General features: G+C 36.9%; 1 protein-coding gene across 2 annotated transcripts in view; it reads right to left on the bottom strand.

Moving 5' to 3' along the window:
- Positions 1 to 12258, bottom strand: part of Reln (reelin) — a 459087-nt gene that overhangs the window by 186205 nt on the left and 260624 nt on the right. For both annotated transcript variants that reach the window (XM_036180358.1, XM_036180357.1), the window contains exons 9-10: positions 10978 to 11074; positions 8178 to 8418 (exon numbers count right to left, since the gene is read on the bottom strand). In XM_036180358.1, the coding sequence (XP_036036251.1) occupies positions 8178 to 8418; positions 10978 to 11074 (338 nt within the window). The remainder of the gene's footprint in view (positions 1 to 8177; positions 8419 to 10977; positions 11075 to 12258) is intronic.

The raw sequence follows: 12258 nt of genomic DNA on the forward strand, positions 1-12258 counted from the left end.
TTCAGGAGTGGGTAAGCAGACTGAACACTGAGCTGTCAGTGTCCTCCCAGTCTCCCAGTGCTGATCAGCACTGATGCAAAGCTGATGTCAGGTCTTCCTCACAGTGCCTGTAGCTACAAGCCTTCATGAAATGCTACCAGTACAACTGCTGTCTAAATTACCATTCATCATAGCTACAGCTACGCTACTGTTACTATTTTCATCCGTTATTGTCAAGGATCCACACAGTTCTCATGATACTGCAGGTATCATTCCTGAGTGTGAAAAACTTACCCAGCATGAAATGCTGAAACTTGATAGTCTTAAATGGGAAGAGCAAAAATATTTGGTTCATATCCTTTTATCCTTGATTAGACCAAGTCACTCAGAGCTGGTGCTCAGAAGTTGCCTTGAGATTACTCATTCCCTCTCACCAGATGGGAAGGTGGTACCTCTAACTCTTACATGTGTCATGTGAACACCCACAGCTGCCAGACAGAGGCCCATCCTAACAACTGTGTTGATGAACTGATACCATAACCCACTTTAGAATAGTATAAACTTACACTCAATCTTTGGTTTCTAGAAAAAAGTCTCATTCTGTGAAAGAAGGCAGAATCACCATTGCCAGCAGGTGAAACAGGTAATGTAATAGCAAGGGGCCTTCAGGCTTTTCCTGTGCTTAGTTTACACCTGCTCCTATGTTGTGGTTGCTAAGGAAGTACCACTCTGAGGAGCTTTAGCACATGCACCAGAGTATTTCCTGGCATTTAAAGCCTTGTGTACTTGGTAGTGAACAAAGGGCTGCTTCGGGATTTGTGGGAAATGAAAAATAATGATGGTAATTAGAAGCACAATAGAATGTGGCACACCTTTCCTTTTATGTGGGAACATTTTCTGGGAAAATCCTGGAAGATGCAGCAGGCAGGGCTGTGGGCACAAAAGGATGAAAGAGAAACACATGTGGCTACCTGGGAGCTTTTTACCATCTACTTCAGTTTACCAAATCAAAAACTACAGCAAAGAGCTGGGGATGCAGCTCGGTTATAGATTACAGGTTCAATACCCCCATCACATGACAAACACATAAAATGTGAGCCAGGGTCTCCAGTAAAAGCTGTATTCTTATGGATGCAGTTCACATTGATTATTAAAGACCAAGAACATCAGTGTTCTACCAGCCCAGAGGAGATTGAGGCTGGTGAGGTATACCTGGGTCATGTGACTCCTTAAGCTGGTTACTGTCTAGTCTTTGGCATTTTGCTCTATTTGGGATAAACAATGACAGTTCAGATGAAACAGTAAATATTTCCAGAGAAATTGAAACATCTGGAGAAGATGAGAGAAATAATTACTGTGAGGTTTTTCTCTTTCTTTTTAAACTTTGTCTTTGAGATCAGCAGTTGGACAATTTAGTTCAGGTGGAAAATTTAGTCACAACTGTGTATATCTATAACTGTTTTACATTATCAACATTTGCATTTAAGAGAATTTTGTAGACATACACACATGCACACTCACACACATGTGTACACACATATGCACACACATTCAGACATGCACACACATGTGCAAATATGCCCAACACACACTTTTTTCCCTTCTCTTAATCATGGGAGGTTTCTCTTTTTGACATAGTTAAACTGTAACTACCTTAGTAACATTTAATAAACATAAAAAGACAAAGTAGGTTGAGCAAACACATATAATCCTTACAATTAAAAACCAAATTAAAACACTCTCATAACCTACAGGCACACAGACATGTTTTCTAAGTAGTTGTATTGTATTCTGTGTTCATCTCAGAGGCCACTAAGGAAAGAGTTAATATTTGACAAGTAAATTTCATGTAGTTTTAAGAAACACCTTTTATTTTAGTATTGTGGATCATCTGGTCAAAAAAAGTTGTAGAATATTATTTTAAGGTGTGTTACTTTTGTTTATGTTGCATTTGTTTAGCTCTGTGAAGCTGTGTTACTTTGTCTGTCTGGAACATCTGATGGTCTAATAAAGAGCTGAATATCCAATAGCGAGGCAGGAGAGAGAAATAGGTAGGGCTGGCAGGCAGGGATAATATATAGAAGGAAAAATCTGGGGAAAAAAAGAAGTAGCCAGAGAACAAGGACATCAAGGGCCAGTCACCCAGCTATATAGTAATACATGGAATAAGAAATAATGAAAGGTATACAGAAATAGAGAAAGGGAAAAGTCCAAAGCAAAAGATAGATGGGATCATTTAAAGTTAAGGAAAGCTGTCTAGCAACAAGCCAAGCTAAGGTTGGGCATTCGTAAGGAAGAATAAGACTACGTGTGTGATGTATTTTGGAACTGGGTGGCAGACCCCCAAAAGAGAAAGAGTAAAAATAACCAGCAATATTTTGGTGCCCAACATTGGGCTTGAATTTCCATAATGCCTGAGAAAGCTTAAAAAAATCCGGCTCCTTTAAGAGTTTCTGCTAGACAGTGAGCAGCCAGTATGTTAAGTAAAAACAAAAAACTAAGAAAATAATGTCTGCCACAGTGCATCAGCATTCTAGAGCTCTAAGAAGGTTAAATGCAGTTCCTGGTCATGCACCTCCAATGAGGCCACAGGTTTTAGGCCTGACTTTCAAGATCCAACAAGTGGGCAGAGCCAGCCATCAAAGTCATGGGCAGATGTCCATGCTGCTTAGCAGTTTAAAGTTTGCTCATGAAGTAAAAACGGCTAAATGATACACAGTAAAAAAAGGTCCAGATGGAAAAAACCTCTAACAAGATACAGTGTGTTTAACAATGTGCATAGGCTTAAGAAAAAAGGTATAGTCATAGAAAAAAAAAGAACAGTTTATAAAATAAAGTCTTTAAAGAGAGAGTAAAAGAAAAAAGTCACATAAGATGGGAAATACACAGCGAGTCTGAATTCTGTATAGTATTATTTTGATTTTGAATTTTTTGATGGCTTATTGGCAAGAGACAGTTTCTGACAGACATGGGCTTGTGAACAGGACTGCAAAATTGAACCAACCTAGACACTTTAGGGCTATCTTAACTTTAAAAAGAAGTAAAAAAAAATGTATTTTTCAAATGGAAATAAAAAAGGCTTAGGAGTTTTGTTCCCACAGAAGAAGAGAGGTTGTGGATTCTTCAGGGTTAATATGAATAAGGTTTGATCATGGAAGACCTCCTGAATCTTGAAAGGTGATATCTATCAACAAAGGTTACTCCTGGTCTTCCCAGGACTTGGTCATTACCTCAAAATTTTCTTAGGGACCCACAAAGATGCCTTTGCCCATAGCCAGCAGGAAGCAGTTTAGAGAAAACTATGCCCACATTCCCAAGTATTGGGAGATGTGGGTGGCTTTTGGTTATTTGGTGGGTTATGGATGTTTGTTATCATTTAGGGGAATATAGATTATTGATACAAATTAAAGTTATTTTTGTTATGTTGTATAAATGTTTTTACTCTTGTTTAATGGATTTTTGTACATTAATAAAGATTTAACATTATTTTTGTTACAACATATTGTATGTATGTTTCAATTTTTGTTTGAGGTATTGTGCCTATGCAGTTCATTTGGAAATGTAGGGTGCAGTTCTAGTTTTTGAAAGCTATTATTATAAACTATATAGGATAATCAGGAAACATAGGTTAGTGGTTAGTCATTTATAACAATCAAATTAGCAGATATGTTAGGTATGTTTTCAGGATCATATTGAAATACATTTTAGATAGATGGTCTTCAAATACTTCAAAGACCTATAGAATACAGCATTTAAAATATTTTGTTATAATAAGGGTTTTCATGACACATCTGCTCCTTGTAGCACCAATTTACTTCAGAGATGATGGGCATTGAAGAAACTCTTAGGGAGTTTGCTTTCATTGTGGCAAGGTTAGCCACTGGGCAAAGAAACTGCTCTTGTCTTTGAATGTTCAGACTGGACATGCAGAACACAGGAAAAATACTGTTGAACTTTGCCAAAACAAGGTAGGACAGTCCTTCAAAATTCCTGCTCCACAGAATAACCTGCCAGACATTCTGCAGGACACAGAGGAAAGTGACTAATGAACTTTGTCAGTATAGGTGGGACAGTCTTTCAAATTTCCTGCTTCATTGAAAAGTTTGCCAGATATTATGGATCTGTAGACCACTGAAGATGGATGACCCCACCTTGCAGAGGAACTTTGGGTGACTGCAGGCAGCCAAATGTCTCTGTTGTTAGATAATATTACACCCTTCTGGGTCTTTGATGGAGTTGAAGGCTAGATAGTTACAGTTGCAGTTTTCCTTAGTTATGATAGAAAGTGGATTGGGTATAAAACTTTGGAGTCACTAAGATGGATGGATGGTGGAATGTTTTCTCTGAATTTGCTAAACATAAATAAACTGAATATTGTAAATTAATTCCTACTTGATAACTGTTTTTGTTGTATGTAGTTATACTATGTTAAAGTTAAAACCTTTTTTTTTATTTAGACAAAAAGGGAGAAATATTGCAGAATATTATTTTAAGGTGTGTTACTTTTGTTTATGTTACATTCTTTTAACTCTGTGAAGCTGTGTTACTGTGCCTGTCTAAAACACCTGATAGTCTAATAAAGAGCTAAATGTCCAATAGCAAGGTAGAAGAAAGTATAGGCAGGGTTGGCAGGCAGAGATGATATATAGAATCTAAAATCTAGGGGAAACAAAGAAGTAGCCAGAGAAAGGTAAGAGCCTGAGGTAAAAGCTAGATGGGATAATTTAAAGAAAGCTGGCTAGCAACAAGCCAGGCTAAGGCCGGGTTTAAGAATACTTATACTTAAGAATAAGCCTCTGTGTATTATTTTTTGGGAGCTGGGAGGCAGGCCCCCAAAAGGGAAAGAGTAAAAAGAACCAACAACAGTTTTCATTTGAAATATTTCAAACAAAAATAAAAAGAGTTGTCATTCAAATAAGTTAAAAGGACAAATACTTAGATTTGAATATGGCATTTACTTCAAGTTTTCAAAAGAGACATCAGAGAAGAACTTCTATTTTGTAGGTGATTTAAAGACAATGAAATAAATCATTACCACAGGACATTTTTTTTTCTTAGTAGACAAAGGTCTCTTGGCAATTCTCAGTTGTGTGATTAGTAAGCTTATGAGTGGAACAAAAGACCAAAAAGGGAAAAAAAGCATTTTCTACCCAAAGTTTTAATTTAATTAAATTTTCTACTGGAGCAAAAACAGACCTAAGTCATGTCTCTCATGGGTAGAACAAAAGGACATGCATTCAGAGACCAAGCAGCTAATCAGATTAGTATTGTAGTTCATGATACAGGGCATAAGCACACATCTGTCTAATAGAGAGGATGAGAGTCAGATGATAAATGATGCTGCTGGAAAAGGGCTCAGTACCTGCTTGTTAGTGTAGATGAAGACAGCAGAAAGCCCCCTTCAACACATTGGCAGACGATACCCTACAGAGTATCATGACAAAGTTCTCAGTGCAAAAGGACTGGGCGGACTTTCTAAGGGAGTGCAGCTTTGGACTGTGTTAGGAGATTTTCAGTGAGGAGGCTAGCGGGATGCTTTTATGAACTGAGCTGAGGGGTGCCTGCTTCCAAGACCAGTATACAGATGTAACCTTATCATCTTGAGCCAAAGTGACAACAAGTTTTGATCACTTGAGGAAGAAGGAGAGTTTTTGTGTTGTGATTTCACTAAATAATTTATAGTCTTTTCTTGTATAGTATGGAAATAAATTATTATTTTTTATTTTTGATAGTGAATATTTATTCATTGAGGTCAGATTCCTTTGAGTAGATGCTAAAAATAGGACATAACCAACATAATTGTGAAATTTTAAAAACAAGTGTTTCTACAAAGACTCTTATTTCAAATATTATAATTATCAAATACTGATATTGTTTGATTTTCCTCCCTAAAGGCCATAACCAGAAAAAAAACTTGATAAAACAATCAACTGATATTTCAACACTCAATGTATTGTTCCACTGACATAAACATCAAGCAGAGTGGTCTAAGGCACCAGACTAAAGCTCAGCTTCCTGAAATAAATTATTAAAAGGGGACAAGCAAGCTGTACCTTGTGGCATGGGCCTTTAATCCTAGATACCTAAGAAGCAGAAGAGCCAGAGGTGGCAGAGGGCAGAGGGCAGAGGCAGAGGGCAAAGGGCAGAGGCACCATAAGTTTGAGACCTAAATGGACTATATAGTGAGTTCAAGTCCAACCTTGGCAATGTGGTGAGACCTTGTACATCTAGCCCAAATAGTAAGAAGAGAGTAGAGGATATAGCTTAAGTGGTAGAATACTTGCCTAACATGCATAAGGTCCTAGGTTAATTTCCTATATTACATACACAAACAAGTAAAATATTTTAAGTCTTTATATTCTCTTAGTTTCCCTTCTTGTGATCTTACTTCCACCTAGCCCAGGACTGTTTTGCATCAGGAAGCCACAGCTAAAAAACAAAAATATCTGTAACCTGAATTTGTAATTTATTTGTACACATTAGAGATATGTAGGGACACACAGAAAGCCTAATAACATTTTTCATGTTGTTTCTTTATCACAAACTCTCATCAGGCAAGTCCATGATTGCTATCCCATTCACTGTGTCAGCTACCAATACTGCACCTTCCAAACTTCTGACCCATGCCTCTGACCTCTTGCCAGCCATTTGCTGCTTGGCTCTAAGAACATCAAGAGTTATGTGTCCAAACTCAAGCAATCTTTAACCTTCCTGTGAATCTGTTCCTCCTCCTATATTTCTGTTTCAGTGAGTAACATCCTTCCTTGTCCATTTAGCTACCCAAACCTTGCCCTTCACATTTACCATCCCTTTATCTTCTTTATCAGTTTCCAACCTGAGGAGGGAACATTCACTTGTTACAAAATCTGGACTATGTCCACACTTTTCCTGCCTAACAAGATCTCCCATTGAATGATTTGTAAGCAGCCTATTTGGTCTTTCCATGTATTCCTTTCATTCAGTGTACTCTTTTAGAAGAGCAATTTCAGGTACCAAATATGATTGACTCTGATTTAAAGTACCCCAGTAGATATGATCTTCTGATAGAGTTCTAATACTATATCAGCTAGCAGATCTTCAAGGTCTTCTCACTTGCCATACACCAGAACTACTCACTACAAGTCTCAAAAAGTACTGGAGAACTATTATGAACTCCATTTAAGGGTTTTTGCTTTATGCATTCACCATCTAGACCAGTGGTTCTCAACCTTCCTAATGCTGTGACCCTTTAATATAGTTCCTCATGTTGTGGTGACCCACAACCATAAAATTATTTTGTTGTTTCTTCATAACTGTAATTTTGTTATTGTTATGAATACTAATGTAAATATGTAATATGCAGGATATGTGATAGGGCTTGTGATCCACAGATTGAGAACTCTTGTCTTAGTTTGGGGCTGCTTTGAGAGACCATTAGAGCCTGGAAAACTGAAATAGGATCATCCATTTCTAACAATTTGGGAAGTCAGGGTCTGTGGTCAGAGCTCTGGAGGACTTAGTAAGTGCCTACACATTCTCCCTCAGTCTTGCTGGCTTCACATGCTATGGGCCAGAGAGTTCTCTTTCATAGGGATACTAGTCTCCATTCACAAGTATTTCATCTTTATGACTGAATGGCCTCACAAGGTCTCCACTTTCTAGTCCAATATGATCACCTTGCAACACACAAATGTGTGGAAGACACAAACATTCAGCTCAGACCTCTACACATGAGATCTCCAATTCCCTGCATGCTAGTCCTCCTCCACCTGCCACCTTCTAACCACCCTTACCACCCTTCAGCATCTGCTTGCCTTCCTATTTTCTGGATAACCTTCCAAATCCCCACGCCTGGACTTAATGCTGCCTCAGAATTCTAAGCTTTCCCAGAAAATGACAACTAGGCTGTTCTGTATTTACACAGCTATGTGTCTATCTGCTTCCACTAAAATGATAGCCACAAAATAGGAGAAGAAGTGTATTTGCCCTTTCATGATTCTCTTCTCAGGGTTCAAGCCCAATCTGAGTTCTCAAACAATTGTTACATGAATGAGTAAAAAAACATTTTTTACAAAATGATATCACACCCTTAAATGGCAATATATGAGATAGAAGAATGTTAGTTAATACTCAGAGTTGTCTTGGGAAAAAGTTATTTTGAAATGGCTGTTCACTGGGCTTTGGGTTTCTAAAGGAAGAAGAAATGAAAGCACTCAAACCTTGACCGTTGCTCCAGGGAAGAAGAGCCAGTTGCCTGTGTCCACTGGGTCGAGACTGTCTTCCAGAACAACTTGTCTATGGGCTGCATTGATGACCAGGATATTATCCAAGGCCCAGCAGGCTTCATACACCTCACCTACATGCAAGCTGTCTTGCTTCCACTGGAACTGCACGTTCTCTCCTTTGGCTTCCTCAGGGAGGTAGAGGATGTGGATGATTGTGCTGATATTAGAAGGGGCTCTGGAAAACATTGTGTGAAGAGGAGGTCAAGCACAGTTAGGATCATTGTCTTACTGTGAACATGCAATGTTCACCATAGATTAAATACAAGCCCATGATCTAACCTTCAGTCTCTGTTGCTTGCTACAGCCTTCCTACTAAGTGATAAAAGGGCATATATTTAAGGTCTTTGAAGGGTTTTATATTTGACAAAAGCAAGTACTAAGTGTGTTCAAATAAGCCAAGAAAGGAACAAAGGCAGGACCAGTGGCACAGCTGCTGTGTTACACAAAAGAATCAAACTGTATCAAGAAGAGTTTTGGCACATGGTAGATGTTCTATTTAAAATCACTCACATGATAAGAAAAAAAGAAAAATAGAAATTAATATTGACTCTTTGAAATTATTCATTGAATAGAGGTCACTGCATATGACATGTTTAAATACATATACACACATATATATGACAGATTAGTCTTTATAATAGTTATTTATTTTTAGTCATCAGATACATTTTTTACATCTAATGACTGTATTCACTTATAATTGTATTTGGTCAGTCTTTGAAAAAGATATAATTTAATAAACCTGTTATATTACATCTATTAGGACCTGTCTCTTCCTGCTATATAATAAAAGTTTTATTAATCATTTTATTCTACCAAAGTAAAAATCTGCTGCTGTAAAAATGGCCGTTTTAGCTGAGATTAAAAATGGTGCTAAAATGCAAACTTGTGGTATGCTGGGCTTGCTATAAATCAGTTTTGGAAGGGCTGGAGAAAAAAACCATATTTTTCACTCACCAGTGAAGCACATATATATCTTCAGAATTGTCAGTATGGTTATAGATGGTGTTTCTCACCTTTGGGGGTAATCAATTCAATTCTCTTTTACAATATTTCATGGTGAGTATTATTTTTTTTAGTTTCAAAAGAATTTAAACTGATGAAGACAATATACTTCAGTTGAAGATAGTGGTTAGAAAAAACTTTCATGCTGATCCCCAGTGGTAAGGAGGATTTGCATTCATGAGTATGGTGGTTTGGTACACAGCCTAAAATTGAAAGTGCCATTTCATGAAAAAAAAAAATGTACTCAGCTGAATGTAATCTTCATATGTGCAATCAAATGTGTAATTTCATTATTTATCACTTGAGAAGCATATAGCTCTTTTCCAGCAACAAACATACATTATAACTTATTTAGGTCATGATATAATATAGTAGAATAAAAGCTGTGGGGATATAGGTAAAATTTCTATATGTATATTGGTTTGCTTATAGCTATTTAGATGCCTAAGCATCTAATATGAATGCATTTTCAAAATTCTACAAATTGGAAAAAATAGCAAATGTTCCCATAAAGTTGACACAGCATGTTAGAGCTCAGCATGCAGTAACTATCCATAAATTATATTTTATCCATTCATGGAGGAAATAATTTATTAAAATCCTCACTTAGAATTACCTTTCTCAGTTTTGTAAGATTAGAGCTTAGATATGTAGGTATTATTTTTTTAATATACTCTAGAAGCCTTGTACAAATTGGTTAGTATTAAAGATTATCAATCTAATATTTCTTCTGCTTCCCTAAACAGATTATCATTCTCTTAATATAAATATATTTTTATATTAAAATATAATTTAAATATTAATATAAAATAATATAATATAAATTTTTCTCTAATTGAAGAACTAACCTGGCCACCGTGATCACTTCAATACAAATGTGGGGCTAAGGCCCCAGCACAGCAGGCAACATGTCAGTCTCATTGTTTTTCTTTGCATATTATTCCTGCAATCAATGGCTTAAATTTGACAGCAGTGATAAACACAATTTGGGACTTTTTAACATCATCAAATCTTTCCAACATCAGAGCATTCCTTCCACCCAGAGCAGCCTACTTCATTTTATTATTGGAGAACTCTCAAAGGAAGGAAAACACAGAATGTAAAGATGAGCTTGAGGGACTTAAGAAGTTCAGCGGCAGAACTACAGATGAGATGCAAAAGGCCTAGCAGCCTTGAACCATATCACCGTGGAGTAAATGGATGCAGGCAGTCAGTCTCTGGTCCTACTGTCGGTTCTATATGCCAGGCCAAAGTCAGCTCACCTCCTGCCTGCCACAGCTGGTGATGTGGAAAAGGATGCTCTCTCAAAAGTTATAATCCCAAATGTGCTCGAACCCAAAACAGTTTGGTATAAGGAGTACTAACAGTAGGAAGTTATGAATGGGCAAATTACATTTCTAGCAACATCTCCCTCAAGTAGGACAGGCCATAATATGTATACTCATGACTTAAGTACTTCAAAGAAAAATGTCAGGGGTAGAGTGCAGCAAGCAGAGGAATGCAGTCTATTCACAACATTTCAGATAAAAATACTTTTTTTTTTTTTTTTTTTTGGTTTTTCAAGACAGGGTTTCTCTGTAGCTTTGGAGGCTGTCCTGGAACTCGCTTTGTAAACCAGGCTGGCCTGGAACTCACAGAGATCCATCTGCCTCTGCCTCCCGAGTGCTGGGATTACAGGTATGCGCCACCACTACCTGGTTCAGATGCAAATACTTTAATGGTAACAAACCTGATTTTCTCGAGTGGTATCCAGTCGGCAGAGTTGTTCTTGGTGTATGACACAATGATGCTGGGGTCGGAGTAACTAAATCGGCATGATCCTGACCCTGTAAATAAGAATACAATGAATTTGAAGATTAAAAACAATGCAATTACAAAGGATCCTTCCTATAAATATTTAAAAATATTTGTGTTTATTCTACTACTTCTACTATGTTGAAATTTCTTGTGTTCTGTTATCATAAATATGATTTAATAAATAATCTTTGAAACCAGAAGGAAGGTACAAAAGATAAATTTCAGATTTCTTTAGAGAATATGAACTATTTAAATTACATTAAAAACAGGTCTGTGACAAGAAATATCTAAATTTTTTGAATGATTAATAATGCCATTATTGCTTTTGAGAGTTAATATCAATTGCTAGTGATTACTTTAAATGGTATATGAGTCACTGAATTGGAGAACAGAGTCATCATTCTCTTTGTTTATGGGCTATCTAAATGATGCAACAGTATACAAGGAAATAAAATACTGTAAAAACTTTCTAGTTCTAAATGCCTAATGACTATTGGAGATGTGGTAGGTGTGACTTTAATCACAGCCTAGTTCTTGATATCTAAGACAGAGGCACGACATTCCTTTGTGAGTATTTGGTGCTTACTTCTCATTATTATTTTCAATATTGGAGTATGAATACCAAAGGAAGTTTTAGAACTGATGAAGAACCTGATTCTCCATTTTCAATGAGTTCATATAATGAAGAATAGTCTGAGTGTAATTTCAAAGATCTCAGAAATCCCAAAACAGCCATGAAGCATTTGCTACAAGTTTACTGTAACTAATATAGCAGAGTTTTTATATTGCAATAAAAACAAATGAACCAAAAGGAAAAGAAACAGTGCAATTTGTGTTTAACTTTCATCCATCTGCTAGAAGAGCCTCCATTTCAGCAAATAGCATCTGTTGGTGGCTTTATATTTGTAGTAGTCAGGGGTGCCAAGCTTCTTCGGCAGACTAATTTATTTCATTTCTGTGGTGTTTAGTACAAAACCAGTCAGTCTGCAACTGCCAAAGCTGGCAATGTGCTGAAAGGCCAAACACCAGTCTTCTTAGATTTATTCTTACAGCTGAAATGTAGGTGAAAGAGGATAAAAGAAAGAAGTATCAAACAGAAAGCCACTTGGCTACCCTGATCTACTCGGAAACCTACCTTACGTCACTGTAATTGTTGCTAAGTTCCACCTTTCATGAACAGCTGATTAAAATAAATATCAAACTGTGCGGCTGG

The sequence above is a fragment of the Onychomys torridus genome, chromosome 3 (assembly GCF_903995425.1).
Source record: "Onychomys torridus chromosome 3, mOncTor1.1, whole genome shotgun sequence".
Taxonomy (NCBI): Eukaryota; Metazoa; Chordata; class Mammalia; order Rodentia; family Cricetidae; genus Onychomys; species Onychomys torridus.